The sequence below is a fragment of the Erithacus rubecula genome (genome assembly GCF_903797595.1).
Source record: "Erithacus rubecula genome assembly, chromosome: 20".
NCBI classification, from domain to species: Eukaryota; Metazoa; Chordata; class Aves; order Passeriformes; family Muscicapidae; genus Erithacus; species Erithacus rubecula.
The window spans coordinates 8864354-8887498 of record NC_136672.1 but is presented as its reverse complement, the minus strand read 5'-3'; the positions used below and the strand labels follow the sequence as shown (position 1 = coordinate 8887498).

At 50.3% G+C, this 23145-nt stretch overlaps 1 protein-coding gene across 3 annotated transcripts; it reads left to right on the top strand.

The window, feature by feature from the left end:
- The first annotated feature begins 6986 nt into the window (after positions 1-6986).
- Positions 6987-22875, top strand: CACNG5 (calcium voltage-gated channel auxiliary subunit gamma 5). 3 transcript variants are annotated; one of them, XM_079323655.1, is made up of 7 exons: positions 6987-7202; positions 12269-12446; positions 18479-18715; positions 19264-19350; positions 20230-20370; positions 20924-21069; positions 21418-22875. In XM_079323655.1, the coding sequence occupies exons 3-7, from the start codon at positions 18508-18510 to the stop codon at positions 21673-21675; spliced, it is 840 nt and encodes a 279-aa protein (XP_079179781.1). In that variant the 5' UTR covers positions 6987-7202; positions 12269-12446; positions 18479-18507; the 3' UTR covers positions 21676-22875. The 3 variants fall into 3 exon arrangements, with proteins under 3 accessions (XP_079179781.1, XP_079179782.1, XP_079179780.1); XM_079323656.1 differs by having other exon boundaries at positions 7045-7303; positions 12142-12446; XM_079323654.1 differs by having other exon boundaries at positions 7069-7202; positions 12142-12446.
- Positions 22876-23145: the final 270 nt, after the last annotated feature.

The following is a 23145-nucleotide window of genomic DNA, read 5'->3' as shown; positions in this document are numbered from 1 at the left end:
CTTTTGTGAGAGTTTGGTCTGCCTTGATGAAATTTTCTTTCCAAACTGATTCCCCCAGGCCCAGAGGCTGCAGAGAGGTTGATCAACCACAGAAGTTGCCTAGTCTGGATTCTTCAGAGACAGAATTTTAACCTGTTTTTAACTGTTAATGAACCAAGAGGGGGGAAAAAAACCCACCTTACCAAAAAAAGCTGTGTCTGTGGAGGATTTCTGTGCACTGGGCTGCTCCAGGTGTGGGAGGCAAAGGGAAAAGCAGCCCCAGGAGGGCTGAGATTGGGGTTTGGTTCAAAGCTGGGTGGCAGATTGGAGCAGCCAGACCCAAGGAACCTCCAGCTCTGTCTCTGGGAGCCCTGCCTGGTTCATCTGCCCCCTCCTCTGGGAAATGGGGCTGTTCACTGATTGATGACCCTTTGGGGACACGCCTGTGTCACGATTTAGGACCCGACACACCCAGTCCCACCAGCCCCGGCCAACCCACGCCTCGTTTGCACTGACATCGTTTGTTTTCAGAACTTGAAAGCAATGTCCAAATATTGTGACAAGCTGACAGACAGCTCCCTTTCCTGCCTGCTCTCCCTGGATTGAATCTCAGGCTAATTTAGTTATTGGGTTCCTTTCATTTGCAGAAATCTGGCTGAGTTTGCCCAAAGGAATGGTTGAGATTCTGGGGTTTTTTTCCAAAGAGTTCCCAGGCTACTTCACATCTGTCATCTAAAGTGCTCAGCTTCTGAAGCCCTGAACACATCATCTCAGATTTGAGCACAGCTTTCTGCAGAGCTGAACAGGGATTTGGGGATCCATCCCTGCCCTGAGCTTGTGGACACAGAGTTGGTGCCTCTGGGCAGGAGGAAGGGGATGCTCAGCTCTCCCCCTGCCAGAGCTGCAGCCCAGCCCCTGGCCAGGATTTGTGGCCAAACCACCACAGTGCCCATCCAGGGGCTGTTGGATTTTGGGGTGACAGCTTGGACATGAATCTCTGAACCATCTCCTTGAGGAAAGACAAGTCTGGCAGAGCCATGGGTGGCTGGACATGGACTCACAGGGGTGGGAGAGCCCCTGGGCACCCCATGGCCACACCCTGAGCCCTCCCACCTCAGGCTGGTGCTCTCATGAGCAGGACAATCCCCCAGCTCACGGTGGGATGAGGCAGCTGTCATGAGAGGGTGGGGAGAGCCCATGGACTGCTTTGAAAAAGGGGAAAATTCTGTAACAGTGCATCTTTGTTGGACTCTTTCTAAGCAGGCAAGATCCTGCTGGTTCTGAGGAAAATGAAGTGTTAAAAGCTTCTGCAGGAGAGGCTGAAGCTCTCCATGCCTGCCACATCCATGCATGACAGCATCTCCATCAGGAATGTTTCCAGCAGCATAAATCACACCAAGTGTTCGTGCCTGCCTCCCCCAGCCCCAGCCTCTCTTGAGAGATTTGGGTATTTGATTCGGAAATCTCAGAATATTTTTGCAGAGCTGGTGTGTGAGCTGCAAATAAAACCAGCTCCTCTGAGAACTGCTTGGGTAGCTGAAATGATGACTGCATTAATTACCACGAGGTAATTATAATCCCACCTGCTCCCTGGGGAGCTGTGGTAAAGCAAAGGCAAATCAATCAGGGGCCCAAATCAGGACAGCTGTTGCCATGTGTGCATGGTTTGTCCTCAAAGGGATGCTTTCCCTGGCTGCATCTGTCACTTGTCACCCTCCCAAAATGGAGCTGCACCCAAAGAAATGGGGATCTGATGGGGACACGTCAGTGGCAGGGCTGGACCCACAGAGTTACCTGCAAAGGTTGGTGTTTTTTTTTTTTTTTTTCCTTCTTTCCCAAAGGAAGGGCACAGAATGAGGCAGATCTCATGGGAAATGAGTCAATGCTGTCTCCTTCTGCAGGGACTTGCTGCATTTGCTGCCAGGGTGACAGTGTCAGACACCAGCTGCCACTTCCAGTGCCTGTCCCTGGTCCCTGAGTCAGTGCCTGACATCCTACCCCAGCAGAGCTGGTTGCACAGTCTGATGAAGGACAGGAAATAACTCCAAAGCCAATTTAAAGCACCCTACCTGGGTGAGGAAAAAAAAAAAAAAAAAAAGCCAAACAACCCCACAGTGGAAGCTTGCTTAGAAATATTTTAGATCTTACTCTTGTCCATCAAGGCTGGCAAAAATCACTGATCTCTTCACACACTAAATGAACTCTGTGTGTGCCTGCAAGAGAGAGCTTGGTCCACATCTGTCCTGTCTTTCCTATTTTTCCTATCTGAGGCCTTGATCCATCCCTTACCTTGCTTCTCCATTCAGAACACTTCATAAAACTCAGTGCCCGTAACAAGGAGACTTCCTAATCCACATAAAACATTCTGCAACAATTCATATAAAATCTCATCAAAGCTTTGACATTTCCAGGGACACCTCCAGCAAAACACTCTTTTAACAGGATGCATTTGCTTCTCCTTCAAGTGTAACCATGTCTGGAACTCTGATTAGGTGTGATTTCCAAAAAAAATCCATCAGAAACAGCCATAAAAGCAAACAGCAAAAACTGCAGGGCAGAAGGAAGGAAAGGCCTGCAGTGAGAACATCCCAAAATCCCTTGGACCAGTTCCTGGTCCTTTTGGGATAAGTCATTTAGCATTCTTGTGCCTGATTGACACTAACATCATTAAAAGATTGGTAATGAATTTCAGTGCTATATAAATCACACGGAAAACTATTACCCTTAATGCAAGCATTACGAGGCTTTAATTATTAATTCATCTAAACTTCTTTCCAAAACATGACCTTTGAAATCAGATTGCTGTAGCCAGAGCCATCCCTCATCCTGCAAGCAGCTGCTTTCCAGACAGCCTGGACAGCTCCAGTGGGGCTGTGCTGGGGAACCAGGAACAGCTCCCAGAGGGAACCTGTACTGGGGGAGCTCCACTCCTTGTGCAGCAGGGGAACAGAAAACACCAGCAGTGAGGAAAAAGCACTGTCAGCATCTACTCCAGCTTGTCTCATCGTAGGGCACTGCCCTGTACAGTGAAAGGGGAGATGGGGGCACTCCCTGCTCTTTCTGACCTTCCCTCCTGCATGCAGACACTCACATCCCCAGGCTGCTGTTGCCTGCCAGCCCTGCAACACCACAGGGCTAAAGGCTGCACCTGGAAAACTCCTGAACTGGCACATCCTCCTCTTGTATGAGCTCAGTTTAGCCCCATATGATGACAGAGGGTATTTTATTTTAAATCAAATCTCTAACTTCCATTCACACGTGTGCCTTTGTTGTTGTGTGAGTCAGAGCCGCTCGGGGAGGCTGCGAAAGGCTCTGCACATTTATTTATTTATTTTTTAGGATTTCACACAGCATGTGGGTGCTGGGTTAAAAATAATGTGGTGCCTCTCCTTGAGTTTCCTCCCAAGCAGTAGATTCAGGCAGAGGGATGTGCAGGGGAAACAGCAAATGGAGCTGCAGCTCCAACAGCCCACGGAGCTAATTCCTTTAATTTAGTCGTGGTGCAAGCGGGATGTGAAAACTCTCCCAGAGAGAGGAGAAGGGCTGGTTTCTTTGGTGCTGTGAGTTTTACATCTTTCCCTGTTTTCAGTGTTCGAAAAATAAACCAATAACGCTGCTGGGATAAGGAGCAGAAGTTGTGCTGAACTCCCTCCACACCCCAGGAGCTGCCTGAAGAGCCCGTCCCACCCGCACAGGTGCTGTGAGTGCTGCAGGTGTGGAGCCCAAAGCCAAGCTGCTGGTGCCAGTTTTGCTGCCCAGTGTCAAATACCCCACAAACACCATCCATGAGAAACAAACATCTCTAAAGTCTCCCTTAGCAGGTGGTTCCCAGCCTCTGGAAGCTGCCCCGTGGTTTCCCTGAGCTTTGTGCCAGGTCTTGCTCTGCATCCCTGCCATGCTCAGCCTCTCCCTGAGCCTCCCCCCGGCCGTGCTGCCCACAAAATGACAAAAAATAGCAAGAGCTGAAGCAGCTGGCATGGAGAATCCATCACCTCCCACACAAGTCACAGCAGCTCCAGCATCCCAGCTTGTTGCATTCACCTGCTCGCTCTCCTCTGCAACTCCTGGCTGAGGCAGACCTCCCCTCCCTGTGCCCAAAATGCTTCTCCCAGCCTGGTGTGCAGGCAAAATCACTCAGTAGCTGTTGTCTGATTCCAGATCAGATAGGTGGGCTCAGGGGTGGCTGCCCTTTGCTGGGTGGATTTGCTGTCCAAGTAATTCAGCACAGAAAAAAATTTGAGGGAATAGGAGGGGACGCAAACCTGAGGTTTCCTACCAGTTGGTGGCCCAAGCTGACAGGACCAGACATTTTATTTCATAATAACCTGAGTGGCTTCAAGGTGGCTTCTGTTGATAGGGAAAAGACCAGGGAAAAGCATCCCTGCAGATGTCACCTGTCAGAATCAAACCCTTGCAGCTGAAACGAGATGTGCCCACCACCCCCACTGCACTGCTGACAACCCAGGGAGAGCTGCTGTAACAAATCACTTCTGTTCCAAGCCACTAATGAACCTCAAATCCCTCCTCAGTTAATAAGGTTTGACCTTGGGTGCATCCTAAAAGCTGCTGCTGAGGTGTCCATGGAGCTTCAAGCTTCCACAGTGATTAAAGAGTGGCACAAAAGGCTGCTGCAGGGGCTGAGGCTGGCAGAGCTGCTCTGGCTGGGTCAGTCCAGCCCTGCAGGGTCTGGCACAGCTGTGGAGCATCCTGGCCTGGGCAAGGTCCCACCCAGCTTCACTTAGCCCACATGTGGCTGTGGAGAAAGATCCACAGGAGGAGAGAGCCCAGAAGGAACAGTGAGAAGTGGGGAAGGAAAAATGATGCTGCCAGCTGGTGTCATGGGAAACAATAAACCAAAGCAGCTATTGCAGCATTTGGCAAAGTCCTGCCCCAAGGTTTGGGGGGTGCTGAGAAGATGTAAAATGCTGATTGTCCTGTCTGGGACAGCCCTGCCAAGCTTCTGTCCAAGAGAAGGATTTTTCCAATTCACTGATTTTTCCCATCATCAGGGAAATACATGTTATGGGGAGGAATTCTGGAGAGCTGCTAATGAGGTGGGAGAGTTTAGCTGTGCTGCTGGGGTTTTGGGAGGCATCTCTGGTGCTGTCTCTGATCCTGGCCCTAGGATGCCTGTGGGAAATGCTTCTGGTGTGAGTGCTGGCATTGTGCACATGCTTTACCAGGGCAGAAGTTGCTGTGTGGGACAAGCAGCACCAGAAAAATCCACCTAAAGGTTTCAGTGCAAGTGCATTTTCATGGAAACAAAGGGGAGAGGAAGAATCTGAAGCTCAGAATGTGTATTTCTAATTGATTATATGCATGGCTGCTGGGGGCCTCTCACACTGTATGGTTAATTATGTCACTGTGTGAGCCTTTGCTTTATTTGTGTTGTATTCCAATGATCCTGCCCAGAGCCCAGGCAGCAGCAGAGCAGGTTGTCTGTCTGGAGAAAAATGAAGGTCTGCTTTGTCTGGGTTTCTTTTTAACAATACAGAGAAAAGAAAAATGATGAACAACCAATTACTGTGATAAAACCATCTACCCTGATAGCACAGGGGGAACATCCAGTTCTAACAAGCCTCCTGTAGCTTTGTGATTTTATTGGCAATTCCCTGCTCATCATCTCCATCCCAGGGAAGCCTCTTTCTCCTGGGATCCCCAGAGGGCATTCCCCCTCTGGCTGCCTTTTCCAGTGCAGAATCCATTCTGCTGACCAAATCCTGCTTTGTCTTTACTGTCAAACCCCCAAGGGATTTGCTGCTTTAAATTATTCCTCAAATGGGAACGAGAGCCCAGGAAAACATGCTGAATTCACTATAATTTAAGTATTGCTGTAACTTTGTGTGAAAGAACTTATGTGGTGCAGTCCCTCAAGGACAAATAACCAGAAACCTTTTACCAAGAGGTAGTTTTCTACTTGTCTGGATCTGAAACTTGCCTATTTTGGGCTCTACCATGTTCTTCTTGAATAAATCAAAACCTCCACATCTGCATCAGCTTCTGTTCTTCCTGTAAATCAAACACAGCTCACCAAGCCTGAGCACACAGCTCCATTGATTTCAAACAAGCCACCCAACAACACCTCCTCCGCATCTCATATCTCACTTTATTTTGAGTTTTTCTATTTAAAGCAGTCATGTTTTGCTAACTGGGGACGCCTCAGCAAAGACGCAGCACGTTTTAGCCAGGGGGCTGGGATGGGTGTGTGTGCACAGCCCCTGCAAAGAATGAGCTGTCCCTGCTGAAATCTCCAAAGCTGCAGGGGCTGGGATGGTTCCATGAGCTGCTCCTAGGCTGGCACCTCCTGCAGCAGGAGTTCCTGCATGGTGTGTGACCCTTCTCTTGTCCTTCCTGCTGTATCCAAGGAAGTGTCCCATTGCTGGACACCTCCATGGAGCTGCATCCTTGTTCTTGGCTCTGCCTCACATTTTCTGTGTGTTTTGGCTGAATCACTCAGTCTGGCAGGGGTTTCCAGAGCTCACAGCATCTGCCCCTGCGTCCTTCTCTCCTTTAGCCCTGGGCTGTGTCCCTGTCTTGGTCCCAGCCCTGCCAAGCTGGCTCTGTGCAGCACGCTGGGCTTGCTGCCCTCCAACCCTTCCTGCTGCTCTGTCCTTAGCTGTGGATTTCGCTCTGGTGGCTGGAGCCGGTTTTCCCTTCCCCAGCTCCCAAAGGAGCCGTGTCCTGGGGAGCTCAGCCTGCCCAGCGCTCGCAGCAGAGTTTTGCAGGTGTGGGGGGCAGAGGGCTGGGGGTGCAGGGAAGGGAGGAGGCACAGAGGGGCAGGAGCAGGGCTGGCTCCCACCCTGCCCCAGCGGAGCCACCAGTCACAGCTCAGGAACTGGGGACAGATGGGTGGAAGCGGGAGAAGGGAGAGGAAAAAAGGGGGGAATAGAGACAAAGTGGGGAAATAAAGGGAAAGGATGAAAGGAGAGGCATGAATGGGGAAGGAGGGATAGAGGGAAGTGCGCAGGGAGTGGGGGGTACAAAGGAAGAAGGGGTGGATGGAGAAGGAGGGAGAGGAGGGGGAGGGAAGAAGGGGAGGATGGAGAAAGGGAAGGAGGGATGAAGGGAGGGAGGGAACGGGGGCATGGAGGGGAGGGAGAGGTGGGCTGGCCCCGGCGGCGCCATGTGATGCCCTCTCCTCCCCGGGCTCTCCCGGCGCGGCGCGGAGCGGAGCGGAGCCGAGCATCCCCGCGTCCCGCCGCGGAGCAGCTCCCGCGGGGCCGGTGAGTGCCGGGGATGGGATGAGATGGGATGGGCAGGGCTGGGGCTGCTTCCCGTGTCCGGGCCAGGCTGTCCTGGGAACGGGGAGGAAACGGCTCAGGAGGTGCCTTCGAGGGGGTTCCGAATTGTATGTAAAGCCCTGAAAGTTCAAAGCCGAGAGAAGGGGGATCAGGGTGCGGAACCGCAGGGCTCAGGGCAGGTACCCGTGTGCTTTCCGTATCCTCTGGGAGTGGGAACCGGGCGGGGGGCGGCGCGGGCACCGCCCCGGGCAGCATCCGCAGCATCCCCGGAGCGCGGCGAGCACCGGCGGGCGCGGCCGGACCCGGCGAGGGGGACACGGGAGAGGGACACGGGAGAGGGGCACGGGAGAGGGACACGGGAGAGGGGCACGGGAGAGGGGCACGGGAGGGGGGCACGGGAGAGGGGCACGGGTGAGGGGCACGGGAGAGGGGCACGGGAGAGGGACACGGGAGAGGGGCACGGGAGAGGGGCACGGGAGAGGGGCACGGGAGAGGGGCACCGGAGAGGGGCACGGGAGAGGGGCACGGGAGAGGGACACGGGAGAGGGGCACGGGAGAGGGACACGGGAGAGGGGCCCGGGAGAGGGACACGGGAGAGGGACACGGGAGAGGGGCACGGGAGAGGGACACGGGAGAGGGACACGGGAGAGGGGCACGGGAGGGGGACACGGGAGAGGGGCACGGGAGGGGGACACGGGAGAGGGGCACCGGAGAGGGACACGGGAGAGGGACACGGGAGAGGGACACGGATGTGGAGCCAGTGTGAGGTGCCCGGGTGAGGGACCAGGGTGAGGGGCCCGTGTGCCCTGCCCGCGGACCGGCGCCGCTCGGGGGGAGGCGATTAACTTCTCCCGGTTCCCGACGGAAGGACCCGAGCACGAGGGAGCCGGAAAATCCCGGCGCTTCTTCCCTGAGATCCTCGCTGGGCTTTTCCTCCCCCGGCTGCTCAAACAGAGGCCATCTCTTGGGCGCTGAGAGCATCCCCGTCCTCAGCGCGAGTTTGGAGCGAGGAACGGATGTGTATTTTTCCCAGGGAATATAAAATCTGCGGGAAGTCAGGCTGTGCATGTTTTCCAGCGTAGCAAACCCCTCGGAGAGGGGAGTGTGAATTGAGCGAGGCTATCTGAGAAAAACCTGACCTGGTTCTTAAGTGGAGTGCCGGCGGTGAGGGGAAAGGCTGGATCGTGTGTTTCCATAAGAACGGGGACGGGGAGCCGCTCCTCGCTCCACGAGCGCCTTATTCCCAGCCTGGGGAAGATGCTGAAATGTGAAATGTAATGGTTCAGGCGAGCAGGGAGGGTCTGACACGGCCTTTGGCTCTTAATTAATTGCCGGGCATTTCATAAAACTTAATCAGCCCCTGATGCGGGATGCTTTTTGCAGCTTTTAGGGTCGGGGTTTCCACGCATGGAGCTCCTGAGGGTGCCCGGGAGCGGGTCTGACCTCGGCACCGCTGTCACCACAGTGTCCCTTGTATCCCCAAATCCCCCAGGGGCAGAGCAGGCCCCCTCGGAGCTGGTAGGTGCCTGCAGGGTACAGGTGAGCCCTTGGAAAGGGCAGCAAGGGTGCAGCATTCCCTGAAGATAGCACTGCTTCAGCCAGAACACTGGAAAAGACTATTTCAGCTGAAAAAGAGAATTTCTGCTGAGATTCCTGCAGCAGCAGTGAGTGCTGGTGGCATGACCCAGGCTGGCAGCTTTGCTGGAGGAGCATTCCCGTGTTTCCATCACTGCTGCCTGTTGGTTTCTCAAGTGCCTCGAGTCTGGGCTCCTTTCAGAGGCTCCTCTGCCACTGTTGGAGCAGCACATCTCAGCCTGTCACATCGGGACTCACGAAAAAAGCCAAAGGGCAGGAGACTGGCTCCCACTGCCCACCCTGTGCCATCACACCTGCCCCAAGTGACACCCAGGGACAGAAATGCCTCTGTGTGGGGATTTCTCTGATCCCTTGCTGGATTCTTGTTGCTGTTGAATATACTCATTGAGCTGAATGAATTCCCACCTGGCAGCATCCATAGCCAGGCTTTTGCAGCTTCAGCTTTATTTATGGAGAGGGGAGGGAATATAAAATACAAAAGAGAAATAATGCACAAGCCTGCAGAGATTTTGTGAGCTGGAGTGAGCACCAGCAGCTTTTCCTAAATCAGCTGGGAAGATTTAAACCCCTGGGTTTAACATGGCATTTTTAAAATTGCTTTCAAACCTAGACCCCATCACCTAGTTATGTGGAGATCTTAATCTCACTGAAATTAAAGACAGTTTGGGTTCTAGGTGTGTTCTAGAAATAAGGTTTGATGCCAAAGTCACACTGATTTTTAGAGTCACAGCTTCTGATATTTGTAGTAAAATATTTAGTGGCAAAATGGAATTTGTCAAAGGACAACATACATGCCATCATCAGGCTCAGAAATTGGGTTGTTACAGATGAGTGGAATTTGTGTGTGCCCTTTTAAGAAGACAGGAATTACAGTTTTTCTTTTATTAATGAGAAGGATATTGGTTATCAGTGAAAACCCTTATTAGAGCAGTGTCAAGGCTGCACAGAGGGCATTATTGGAGCAGCACTGCAGATGCATCCCAGGACAACTTGTGGATAATTCACTTTCCCACCCAGTGCCCATCCAGTGCTTCCAGGTGACATCCCCATCTGCAGGGAGCAGGGGCTCAGCTCTGCCAGGGCAGGACTGGCTCAAAGCCCTACAGGTGGCCCAGGCTCCTTCCCAGGAGACACAAAAGGCTTATGGCAGATGTTTCTTTTCCCTGCAGCAGCTCTGGGAATATCAGGTCAGGTGTAGGTGGCAGGAGAGGTGCTGAACAGAACAAGAACCAGGTGATACAAAGGGAACAGGAGAGGAGCGTGGGCACACACAGCCAGGCCAGGTTTCACCTGGAAATAGGTGCTGGCAAGGATGGAGAAGAGTGAGACCAAGTCCATTCCCTGCCTGTTCCCATAGGCTTTCCCAGGGAGTGGCTGCACCTCCCTGTGCTGGGCAGGACAGGTGAGTCCTGGCCTCCCACCAGATCATGGTGCTGTGCCTGTTCTCAGGCTGCTCCACTTCATGCATGGTTTTTCCTGCCCTGTCTGCCACAACATTTACTGGTAAATACTGGAATTGGTAACAAATTTTGCTAAAATTCAGATGTTAAAAGGTTTAGTACCTCCGGTGATGTATACGTACTTGTTATGTATATTCATATTCCTCATTATTAAACCAAATAACTTGCATAAAGCAAAGACATTTCCTATTTTAAAATGGGACCAAACTTTAGTGGCTGCTCAGTGTCAGACCTGGGGAGTTGTGCATGAAGACATCACCAGCAGCTTCCAGGGAGCTGTGTCCCAAATTGCTTGAGCAGAGCCAGATGGAGCAGCTGCTGACTCTGGTCACTGGGTTTAGTGGCAGCCACGAGTGTCCCCAGGTTAGGAAGTCATTTTCCAGAGGTGTGGATGACACAGCCCTTCTGCACTTCATGCCATCATTTCTCTGCTCAGAGGCTTTGCAGTGAAGCTGGTTTCTAGGCAGGGAAGAGGGAATGCAATCTCCTGCTAACGAGGCACTGCTCCCTGCTATCCATCATCTTTAATCACACCGAGGGGACGCAGGTCTCTGCAGCCGTGGCCAGCACGTGCTGCCAGCCCAGTGTGCCACAGTCTGCAGCTCTCAGTGCTCAGAGAGCCCAGGGCCCTCAGGGGATTTCTGCCTTCCTCTCATTTATCTCTCAAAAAATGTTCATAAACCCCCTCCAGCTGTCAGCACTAGTGAGAAGAGTAGGAGTGGGGGAAGAGCTGTGGCTTCCTGCCTCCCCAGCTCAGGTACCCACCGACACGGGGGAGTGCAGGAGCTTTAATTAGCTCTTGATGCTATTTTTACCTTCCAGCATGCTTAAATTAGCTCAAACTGTCATGCACTGATAATTAAGGGGAAAAGAAGGAACTGGGGTTTTTGGCCCCTCTCTGCTGAGCAGCCTCAGCTCCTGAGCCTGGGCTGTACCTGGGGCTTTTCTTAGACCCTCCACAGCAATGAATGTTTATGGCCCAGAGACATTCCATGGACAGCTCTTGAAGTGCTTACACTGAATTTGGGGGCTCTGCTCACACCCACATCAGTTTAAAACAACATCAATGTCTTACACAAGAATTGCTTGAGTACTTCAATCATTACCTGCCTTGCTCCTGGAAGGACACAGAAACCTTGAAAAGCTGCAAGGAAGAGGATTATTCTCCCCTTTTTAATCTACAAGGCTCTTGTAGGACTTTGTGCCAACTTTAATGATACTTGGAAGTGAAAAAGGAGCAGCTGCTCAAGCTTTACTAGCCCAGCAGAGCTGGTGCTGGAGTGAGTGGATGTGCACAGCTGATCCAGCTGAGCTCTCCCTCATCCCTGGGTCTGTCCCTGTGCTGGCTGAGGTGAGCAGAGGGAAGCACGATGCTGCAGCCTGAACAGGGTCACTGGATTGTTGGGTTACTGCAGTTCAGGCATTTGGGATCTCAATAAAAGCCATAATGCACCTCAGGCAGAGGTTAATGGGCAGGCAGCACTCCCATGGCAGCGAGGTTTCTGCAGCTCCTCTAGCACAGTCCCCAGCTGGTTTGCTTTGCAGCATTAGATATTTCCCTCTTTTATTCTGCTTTTGTAGCTCTTTGTAGGGTATTGAAAGCAGCAGATCCCTAACTGTGAGCATTCTGACACACTGAGAGTAGGAGAATTCTGTGTCAAATTTGGTATGGAGAGAGGACTTTGGGAAGAGCTCTGCAAAGGGCAGGCTCAGCTATTGTTAGGGTGGTAAACTTTGTATAGAAATATAGGTTAGACCTGGAGAGCTGGACCTGGTGTGTGGGCAATATTGCAAGCTCAGAGCTTTAGCTCCTGTTTCCCTCTTGTGAAATTCACTTTGTGTCATGCTTCTCTACAACACCCCAGGGCAGGAGCTGCCAGCACGTGGATGCAGAGACCTGCCTGCCATCTGCCTGTCCCTGTGTCCCAGCACCCTGCAGCCCTCCCGTGGGTCAGCCAGAGGGGGAGAACTGAGGCTGTGCCCTTCCTTCAGGTCCTGCCTGTTTCTAAAGCCATCCCACTCCCAGCTCCTCCCAGACCATCCAGCAGCTGAAGCCTCCACTGAGGACCCTCATCCTTGCAGCTGATCTGCCAAAACTGCTCTCCCCACCTTCAGCCCCACCACAGGCTCTCCTCTTGCCAAAGCATCTCTTCAGCTGGGGTTAACAGAGGTAAGAGCCTGGAACACCATGGAAAAAGGAGACACGTGGGTGGGATGGGTTCTATAAAAGTTTTGTGGGGGATATCTGTGGATCCAGAAGGACCATGTGAATGAGGCTGACTGCACACACATGGGCTGTGGCAGCAGCCTGTGAACCACGACCATCAGAGCTGTTTGGTCAATGATTTAATTTGCTGGAAATTGCTGGGTCCATCCAAAGCCATTAGTGTGAAAGAGCTGGAGCAGGGCCATCTCTCCAGTGAGTGCAGCAGCGTGGCAGAGGTGACAGTTTGGGAAAGGGTCTGCTTTGAGGGCTGGAGTGGGAAATAAATCTCAGTTATTTCTCCTTTGTCCTTGGGAATATCATTTGTTCTCCTTATATTGGGTGCTGGAGCTGAGGTGGGCTCAGTTATCAGTAACAACTCTCCACCAACCTGACCTAGGCAAAAGAGCAGGTTTTGAGCAGGTCACAGCAAAAAGGATGAGTGTGAGATAAAGAAGGAGAGAGAAGTGGGTCAGCCTTGGAGATTCAAGTTATGGTGCTTTCTACACCATACACATTTTCTTTTTTCCATCACTCTTGCACTGCCATAGCAGAATCTTTTTTCACCAAACTGTAAAAAATAACTCTGGCAAGAAATGAAGCACAGGAAGTGCTGGGGAAAAGAGGACTTCTCAGAAAAATTATATAAATCAAGTTTAAGAAAGAAAATCTCAAGTAATCTCATTACCAAAATCAGTTAGTGGTGAGCCTTGCAGCGTGTAAGTTCACAAATTGTTTTTTACTGATTATTTATCAGGTATTCCTTGTGTGTAACGACAAGCACAAAATTAATAGGTTTGTTATTTCTGTGGCTCAATCTGGGCTTAAATAACTCATAACCAGCCTTCTTTCTATTCATTTATTTGCTTCTGAAGCCTCCCTAGAGAGCCTGTGAGCCCAGTGTGCCCATTGATCCAGTGCTGCTGTGTCCATCGTTGGCAATGGCAGCTGCTGCTCCCAGCTGAGGGGAAGATTTCCAGCCCTATATTGATCCTTTTGAAGTTTGTTTGCTCGTTGTCACAGTTACAAGCCCTTGTTCAAACTGCCATGAGATGGGCTGCTTTATTTCTTAATATCAGGCTAAACCTCCTCCACATCAAAAAGATTTATTTCTGCACTTAATTTTTCCAGTGTGTATTTTCTCTCTCAGAAATCGAGCTGACATTTCTGTGTGACACTAATGCAGCTCTTAAAGCTGCCTGATGTATTTCAGTCTTTCCCATGTGCCAGGGGAGCTGGTGAGTGCCAGCAGCTCAGGACAGGGCACCCAGGAGCCCTGTGGACCAACCCATATCCCCTTTGGAAATTTCCTGCTCAATGGAAAGCAGGAGACACTGCTTTTCTCTGCAGCCATCTCTGCTTTCTTCAGCTGTTCTGTGGAACCAGAGCAGCCCTGTGTTCCTCTCCTGCCTGCAGCACACCTTTCCCAAGCTTCAGGAGGGGCTGTTTCTTCTCAAGCAGTAATTCCAGAATCAGAACTCTCTTTCCCAGCTGCCCAGTTTTCCAGGTCAGGTTTGTGGAGCTGCTTCTCCTGCAATCCCAGATGGAGCTGTGGGTGCTGCCCTCACCATCTCCTCCTCTTCCTCTCCTCAGCTGTGGTTAAAGTCAGCTCCACATGTGCTCTTCACACTGATCCAACCCTCTCTGCCAACCCTCAGAGCCCCAGCCCAGCTGCCCTCAGGCTGCATCCTGCACACCCTGTTTTGGGGACTGGGGCATTTGCACCCTTTGGGTGCTCCATGAGCTCAGTGGGATCATTCTGTTTCACCAGGGTTATTAATGACCAAACCAGCCTTCTCTGGATTTGCCCCTGAGGGAGCCAGGTGAGTTGTGCTGTCTGAAGGGGGGTGACAGTGCAGTGGTGGCCTCAGCACAGTCCTGCCTAAGCACTGACAGCTCTGAGTTTTGCTCTCAAAGAGCTGCTCTCCTTGACCTATTTTTTTTTCCCACATTTATGGCCTCCATTGTGTCCTGAGGAAGGGATCACACTGCTTGAAGACCCTTTATTTTTAGCCAGCCCTATTTCTTGTTGCAGCTTAGTGGGAGCTGGTCCTTTCAGTTCAGCTCCATCACAGCTCACACTCTCTGGCATTTGATTGCTCCTACCCAGGTCCCTGATGCTCTTTGTACATCCATTGTTCACTCAGAGGGTTTCCTATTCCCCTTTCAATGGCTTCATTCCTTCTCCCTTATGTTCCACGGCTGAATCTCTGATTTCCCTTGGCCCTTGGTTTGCAGCATGGACCAGGCATTCACAGCCACAAGTTTGTCCTGGACCTCAGCTCCCCTCCACAAACAAACCCTTCCCTCCTGTCTGCTCCAATAACCTTGGCAGTGCTTCCCTTCCTCCCAAATGTCAGGAAATTGGAAATTATGCTTTAGCCACGTGAAAATCAATGGCTTAGCCCTGCTCTTTCTGCCTTTACCCAGGGCAGGAGGGAGCTGCTGTTTCCCAGTGAACTCAGAGCAGTGATTTATTGAGGTGACCCATCCTGTCCAGGAAGCTGACCAGTGATACACTCATTTTTTTCAGCCCACCCACATAACCCAGAGAAGTGGCTTGTGCTTGGCATTAGGTCACAGATGTGGGCTCAGAAATCTGCCCAGGATATTTCCTTTCTGTGACTGTGGAACAACAGGTGGGGACTTACTCCTAGATCCGGGTGAACAGCATTGGAAACATGGCCAGTACTCATTTCATTTCCAAAGGATTCAGGCCCAGCAAGGGCCATGTGCTCTTTCCATCAGCAACTGTTGCTCCAAGGCAAGGAGAAATTAATTGCAAGGACTGCAGATTACACTGCAGGCTGCATTTATTATTCCCTGGACTGCTACCAGAATGCACAGTGTGATCAAAGGAGCAGGAACAGTTCTAAGGTTCTATTTCCTGGAAATCTTTGGTGCTCTATTCATTTAATTTAAAACACAGCTCCTGTTGGAAACCAAACAGCCATAGGAAGCATAATACAATTGATAAAGGTCACTGTGGACTAAATCCTTTGTGATAATCAAGCCAGCTCCCATTTTTGTCCTTGAAAAACCTTCCACTTGGGAGACCTGGGAATCCTCCAGGCACTGGGGCTGGGGAAGTTTGTTTCAAGTTCTGCACATCCCTACCCCTGTTCCCCATCACATCAGGTCAGATTCTATGTGCCAGCAAAGCAGTAATAGGCACCAGTCTCTAATGTATCATGATTTGATGGAAATTGAAGTGTGAGAGGGAAAAGCAATGAGGCAATTGAGAGGTGCAGCTCTGACGCCCGACCCTGTCCCTGCTGCTCACATCACACCAACAGAAATGAGACCAAATGGGTCTATTTTCCAGTGCCTAAAGTTGGTGGACAACAAATCACAGGAAATGCTTCGTTATTCCCCTCTAAGTGCCTTTGTCTGGATCTTCACATACTTCCTACTATGATTTTTGGCTTGTTATTAACAAAAATGTGCAGGGAGGATGATTGTTGATGATATATGAGCCAAGAATAGATTCCAGTTCCTTCTACCATTTTGGCACCAAAATGCCAAGAGGGATGAGACACCCTGTAGTAAATGCTGTTCATTTTGAGGCAGCAACTGAAAATATGTCTCTGGCTAAGCTAGGAGAAGAATAGATGAGCCAGAGGATCTGTGTTTTGGTTGTTTGACTGCTGAATCCAATGGGAATCCACAGAGATGGGAAATGGCATCTTCCCCATGAACTGGCAGGTGCAGGGCTGATGTGCTTCTCTGCCCTATAGCCACCAGTTTCTTCTTTGGCTGTTGCCTTCTAATTCTTCAGGGAAAAAAAAATCTGAGCATCCTCTCAGCACATTGCTCCTCGCTCCCCTAGCAGGGAGGTATCTCTCCTGGGAACACATCCTACTTTTTTTGAGCTGAGGAAAGCATTAAATAACATTGAAAATGAGGCTGTTCTGCAAAGCCAAAGGTGGAGGGAAAGCTTGCAGCAGTGTGAGCTGGAGCACTTGCTTGGGCTGTCTGAAGACAGCAATCCCCTTCCTGTAGGTTGGAACCTTCTGGGGAAAGGCACAGTGTGAACGTAGGAAGAGCCAAATCCTTGATTTCATATGGAAGGGAATTGTCAAAGCTGTTGCAGTGCTTGAGGGTGCAAGTGCATCTGCTTCCTACCAAAATGTACTTGCCTGCTTTGGACTCTGGGTCAGGTGTGATAATTAAAGACTCTCTCTCCTTCTCTGTCTTTCACTCAAGAATTTGATACTCTTCCAGCAGCATTCCCTGTTTTTCTCTCTTATTGCTGCCCAGGGCATGAGCTGGAGGGGCACACAGACCTTGGATGTTGCATCTGTTCAGTAAATGCCTTTCTTTGGACTCCACAGTAACTACAAGTTTCCTTCATGTTAATCTAAATGAAACTGCTGCAAACATATCCCAGGACAGGTGTGGGGAGCTGGTGCTGTGGATTTGTGGGACAGAAGAGCAGGGGATGAGCACTGCAGGAGCTCAGAGCTCCTCAGAGAGCTGGAGGAGCAAGAAACCTCTCTCAGCATCACTTACTCACTTTCATCATGAGGGAATTATGGCACAACATTATCCTTGGAGGCTTTCAGGTGTAAAAGTACAAGCTGTGAGGACTTCTGGCATCTCTGAGAGTCTGTGTAAGCAAGTGAGAATTAATATATTTGCATCTGAGGCACTAGAAAAAAAAAACACCCTCCTCCAGTCTGCTTGGCCGTGTTGGAACAGGGAGTTGTCATCTCCTGGTCCAGGCAGGATTTGGGATTTGTGCCTCCTGATTTAATCACTAAACCACCACCTTTACTGCAGTGATAACAGCAACAGGACTTCTCTTTCAAGGAGTCTGTTCACCAAGGGATCACAGGAGGGATGGAGGGTGTGAAACAAGACTAGTGCAGTTCTAAAGGGAGTCCAAGGAAGATGCAGCCTGCTTGCAAAGTCAGTAGCTTTTGTTGTCTAGCTGGATTTAGATATTTTTTCCTTATTGCTTGCAGTAGTGAATAGCAGCAAAATGTGCCTTGGAAAATATACATGACATGGCACTTATCTGTGATTCATTCTGCCTTTATAGCAGCAGTCAGTAGCACTATCTGCTTCCTTGCTGCTCTGCACAAGAGCATCTCTCACACATATCCTTTTCCTTCTTGCTCTTCCTTTAATCTTCTGTAGCTGGGAGTTCTCCCCCCATCTCCAATACTAATTTCACTTCTTCTCCACTGCACCAAGAATTCTGATTTCTGGTGCTATTTTATCAGTCAGCAGGGCACCATAGGAATGGCTAATTTTCCCAAAGGAGCAAATATGCATAATAATAATAATAATAATAATAATAATAATAATAATAATAATAATAATTTTTTAAATATCCTATACATAAGTGACATAGGGATGAGGGAAGCTTTTCCTTTAAGGTTTGCCAAGGGCCTTGCTGCAGCTCTCTGTCACTTTTCCCTTTCTCCCTCCAAAGCACAAGGTGGGTTTGGACAAGGGAGGGTACTGGCAGCCCTGGCAAGAGCAATGCAACCAAAAAGAAACAGATTATTTTGTCATGACACTCTGCCTCGAGTTGGCTGATAATGCCATAAATGTAGCACGGCTTTTGCCAAATTAGCATGATCTCCTAATTTCTAAATCTACCCTGGAAGTGGAAAACCGGCAGTGTTGGAGGGGAGTGGGACGGTGATGGGAGCTGCTCGGGGCTGGTCCAGCAGCTGGGAGCAGCTTTGATCGCGGTGTCCGCGATGCTCAGCAGCTGCGGGGCTGGCAGCGCTCGATAAGGCTCCGCAGGGAGATAAGATACGGGAGATGCTGCAGCTCACCCCCATCCTTAGGGGGGATCAGTGCCAGCGCTGTCTGGAGCACAGGAATTCAGCTGCAGCAAATCCAGCGGGAGCCTTGTGCCGTTCCCCAGCGGGGTCGGGCAGCCGGGTGGGTGGGGTGGGTTCATCTCCCCGCCTGTCTGACCCTCCGGCGGCTCTTGCAGCTCGGGAGGCCCCCGCAGCCCAGGGCAGGGCAGGGCAGGGCAGGGCTCCGCCGGCGCCCAGCGCTGCTCCCGATGCTGGCGGCGATGAGCGCCTGCAGCAGGAAGGCGCTGACCCTGCTCAGCAGCGTGTTCGCCGTCTGCGGCCTCGGCCTCCTGGGCATCTCCGTCAGCACCGACTACTGGCTCTACCTGGAGGAGGGCATCGTCCAGCCCCAAAACCAGACGGCCGAGATCAAGCTCTCGCTGCACTCGGGGCTCTGGAGGGTCTGCTTTCTGGCAGGTAGGGTCTCCCAGACAAAATCATCCCCTTGGTTTGTGGGTGTCACATCTTCTGGGTGTGTCAGTGCCACCCAGCAGGAAAGGGCCAAGAAAAACGGGATTTTAAGAGGTTCTGCCCGTGTCTGCTTCCAAGCACAACCTTTAGCAAGCAATGTCATCTCTTCATGCCTGACTTTAAATGTGCCTTTGCACACAGGCTTTGGTGAGTTTGCTGCTGCCCTGCCAGACCCCCTGCCCTGTTCCAGAGCTGCAGACACAGTGCCTTGGGCAGCAGCTAAAAACTTTCCATTTCATCCCTGCAAAATTGAGATTCAGGTCAGCTGGACCATTCCCCCTGTCTGTGCCAAGTTTGATGAAGCAACTTGGCTGCAGGGACAGGGTTGAATAGAACCCAAGGCAATGGGAAACTCAAAGTGACCAACCTGAAATGTCACTAATTTTCAATTCCTTTGGAAAAGTTAGGGGAGGAGTGAGGAGCCCTGATATTACCCCCAGGGTGATCTTAAACCCCCTGGATTCAGAGTTCATGTTTTTGTCTGCCTGCCCCAGGTGAGGAGCGTGGCCGGTGCTTCACCATCGAATACGTCATGCCCATGAACATCCAGCTGACATCTGAATCCACAATCAACGTCCTGAGTAAGTGGTTTGGTGGGGTTCCACCCCTGACATCCTGCAAATCACCAAGTTCCAAGCACTAGAGACCCTCCCCAAGAAATCCCCTTTGTGTCCTTGGCAAAGTTCCTTGACAGTGCTGCCACACAAACATATAACTACATTTTTTACTCTGGGAATTCCCCAGTGTGCTGGTAAGCTTTTGGGGACATCCCTTTCTGATGGCAGGATAACCATGGAGGTTCTAAGCTGTACAGTTTTCTGTCACTGGCTGTTCAGCACTAATGTTTATCAAAGTGTTTGGCTTTTTAGTCTCCTCTCCATAATTTGCAGCTGTATTTATTCCCTATATATCCCCTATTTATTACACATCATATAGCAGGATGAATTAAGGATGAAGTGTTACAGCTCTCATGATGAATTCTGCAGTCATCTTTGCATTAATAAATAAAAGTGTTCTGCAAACACTTATGCAGTGAAGCTAGAGAAAAATGCAGGTTCTGATGGTTTCCTGTGCAACATTTCACACAGGAACCCTCAGAAATGCAAACATCAGCAGAGTCCCCACCATGGAGGTGGGACACTGGCACAGATTGCCCAGAGAGTCTGTAGATGCTCCATCCCTGGAAATGTTCAAAGCCAGATTGGATGGGGCTTGGAGCAACCTGGGATTGTGGAAAGTGTCCCTGCCCATAGCAGAGAGCTGGAACACAAAGTTCCTTCCAACCCAAACCATTCTATGATTCCATAATGCTATCTTTTACTCATTAACAAGGAGAGAAACTCAGACACAACATGGTCTGAGCAGGAGGGCTAGAGCCCTCTCACCCAGCCAAGCCCATTTCTCACATTACTTAGGGAATATTAACCTGTTCTCACTTCCCTCTGCTCCTCTCTCAACAGAGATGATCCGCTCTGCCACCCCCTTCCCTCTGGTCAGCCTTTTCTTCATGTTCATTGGCTTCATCCTCAGCAACATCGGCCACATCCGGCCCCACAGGACCATCCTCGCCTTCGTCTCGGGAATATTCTTCATCCTGTCAGGTGAGTTTTGCAAGCCAGGTTCTGTCCTGACAGCCCTTGAGCATGGGACATATCAGACTCATCACTCCCAGCTCAGTCCCACAGCCTGAGCAGAACTTGTGGGATGGATGCAGAGCTGGTTTGTGGAAATGTGGGGAAATGCCCCCCCAACCTGTGCAGGAGCAGGTGCTGGAGAAGACTCGTGGCACATCAGTCACAGGAGAGATCTGAAACTTCAAACTGCTCACTTGGGCTGTGTCTACATGAGAAAAGTGAATGTTTTATTCATGGTGTTGTGCAAGTGCTAAACAAATAGCTGTGACAGCTGAGCTTTGAAGCAGCTCCTACTGGAGCCAGATCTTTCTTCCCAGCGCTCACAGATTTCCCTGAGCAGGAAATGTTTGACTGGAATGAGAGGAGTGCCCTGGGTTAGAGCAGCAGGAGGGCAGCTTCTTTCCCCAGTTATTACAAGCACACTCCCAATTTTTTTTTACTTTCCTCCAAAGTCAGGCCTTCAGGAAGGTGCTTCTTCAGCAGCTTCATCCCTGAAGCATTTCCCACTGTCCCTCTCCAGGTCTGTCGCTGGTGGTGGGGCTGGTCCTCTACATATCCAGCATTAATGATGAGATGCTCAACAGAACCAAGGACTCAGAGTCGTTCTTCAATTACAAATATGGCTGGTCCTTTGCCTTCTCTGCCATCTCATTCCTTCTCACAGAGGTACCCACACCTGTAACAAGTATGTCGTGTTCCCAGGGGTGGGCAGGCTGAGGCTGTTGGCAGAAAGAGGGCTCAGATGGGTTTAAGGAGGGCTGTGAGGGTTGGGGGGTAATGTATAGTGTGAAGGGGACATATGCGGGGACAAACCCAACTTGGAGCACTGATGGGGTATTTGATCACAATTTGGAAAAGCAGAGGTGAGGTTGTGCCTCATTTTTCATTGAAGGGACGGGGCAGGGAAGTGACAGCCATTGGGTAATTTGGAGCATCAAGCACAAAAAGGGCGATTAGCGTGTTGTCGTGTTTGGGTGGTGCTGCAGGGCCTCAGGCCGTGTCTTTGTCCCGCAGAGTGCCGGGGTGATGTCCGTGTACCTGTTCATGAAGCGCTACACGGCCGAGGACCTGTACAGACCGCACCCCGGCTTCTACCGGCCCCGCCTGAGCAACTGCTCCGACTACTCGGGGCAGTTCCTGCACCCCGAGGCGTGGGCGCGGGGCCGCAGCCCCTCGGACATCTCCAGCGAGGCGTCCCTGCAGATGAACAGTAACTACCCAGCCCTGCTCAAGTGCCCCGACTACGACCAGATGTCCTCGTCCCCGTGCTGAGCCCCGCGCCCGCTCCCCTGCGCCTCCCGACTCCCTTCGTCGTTTTTTTAAGCCGTTCTTCCTGGCCGATTCTCTATTTATAGGAGTGTAAATATAACCAGAGAGATTGGTTATATAACCAGTAGTGTAACCTAGAGAATTGGGATGTTTCCCTTTCTTTGGTTGGTTTTTTTTTCGGGGGTTGTTTTATTCCTCCCTGAATAACTAAGAATCTCTCCAAAGTCCTCCTCTCTCAGCTCATCCCGCTGAGCAAACAGCAGTTCTGCCTGGGGGATAAATCCAGGGCTGGACTCAAGAACAGGAAAAAGAAAATAGAGTAGAACTAAGGAAAAAAAATGTGTATTTTTTTGGTGTAGGTAGGTAGGCTGATAAAGTTTGTGCATTCGACTGTATCATTGAATTCTATATTTACTGACCTGAGTGCCAGCAGGCATAAAAGATTTGTGTAACTTTCCAAGAAACAACCAGCATTAGAAAAATATAAATTTTGCCTTGACTGAAGACTTACTGATTGGTATCTCTCACTGCTGGATATCACTTCCAGCCAGGCTGGAATGGGAAATAGCCATCCTTCAATGAGACCTCAGCAGGCTTGGACAACAGCAGGTTGTTGTTCCTCTATGGCCACTTGCAAACTTAAATTTCCCATGTTAGACTGATGCTGGGCTGGAGGGATGGCTCCAGCACCCAAATTTCTTCTGCAGTCCTATAGACAGGAGGTCTGAAGCATAAATGGGAGAATTTCAGTGCAGCATCAAGTGGAAAATAACCTAACCCTTTCCCATGGGAAACATCAGGTGCAGAATTTAACAGAAAGAAGTTATTTCAGTGAAAGGCAAGGTCCCAAAATGGCGTAAAATGATGTATCTGAGATTATTGGTACAAGTCCACTGCAGCAAAGTAATTGGTTTATATTACATTTTGGCAAGAAAACCATATTTTTGCTTTAGTATATGTGTGTATATAGACTTTATTTTGAGGTTTTAAGTTTGAAAATTTCATTTGATGCTTTGGCATTTTGGCCTTAGCCAGCTGCCAGAGGAGAGCATCACTGATGGAAAATAAAGGGCAGTGAAGGAAAAGGCTGTGATCCTTTGTGTGAGCCCCAGCTTGTCACCTTGCAGGAGAAAGAGCTTAGTCCAAATTTTATTTCTGTTATTATTATTTTAAACCTTTCTGAAAATTTCCTTTCTGATAAAATTAACCACCTGGGGATTCTGGTATATTCGAGCTTGTTTTGTCTTATTGTTAATTAAAAGAAATAGAATATATGCAGTTTTAACTTCATTTGTATCACACTGTGTAAAGAATGTTATACCTCTTCATTTTTATTATTTAACTTTATTATTTATTATTTGCTATTAAATATTTATTATTTACAAACTCCTCCAAAGCAGGGGCCAGGTCCTGGTGCAGCACCACAGTTTGCATCCATTACAGCACCCATTCCACAGAACATCACTGCAGGAG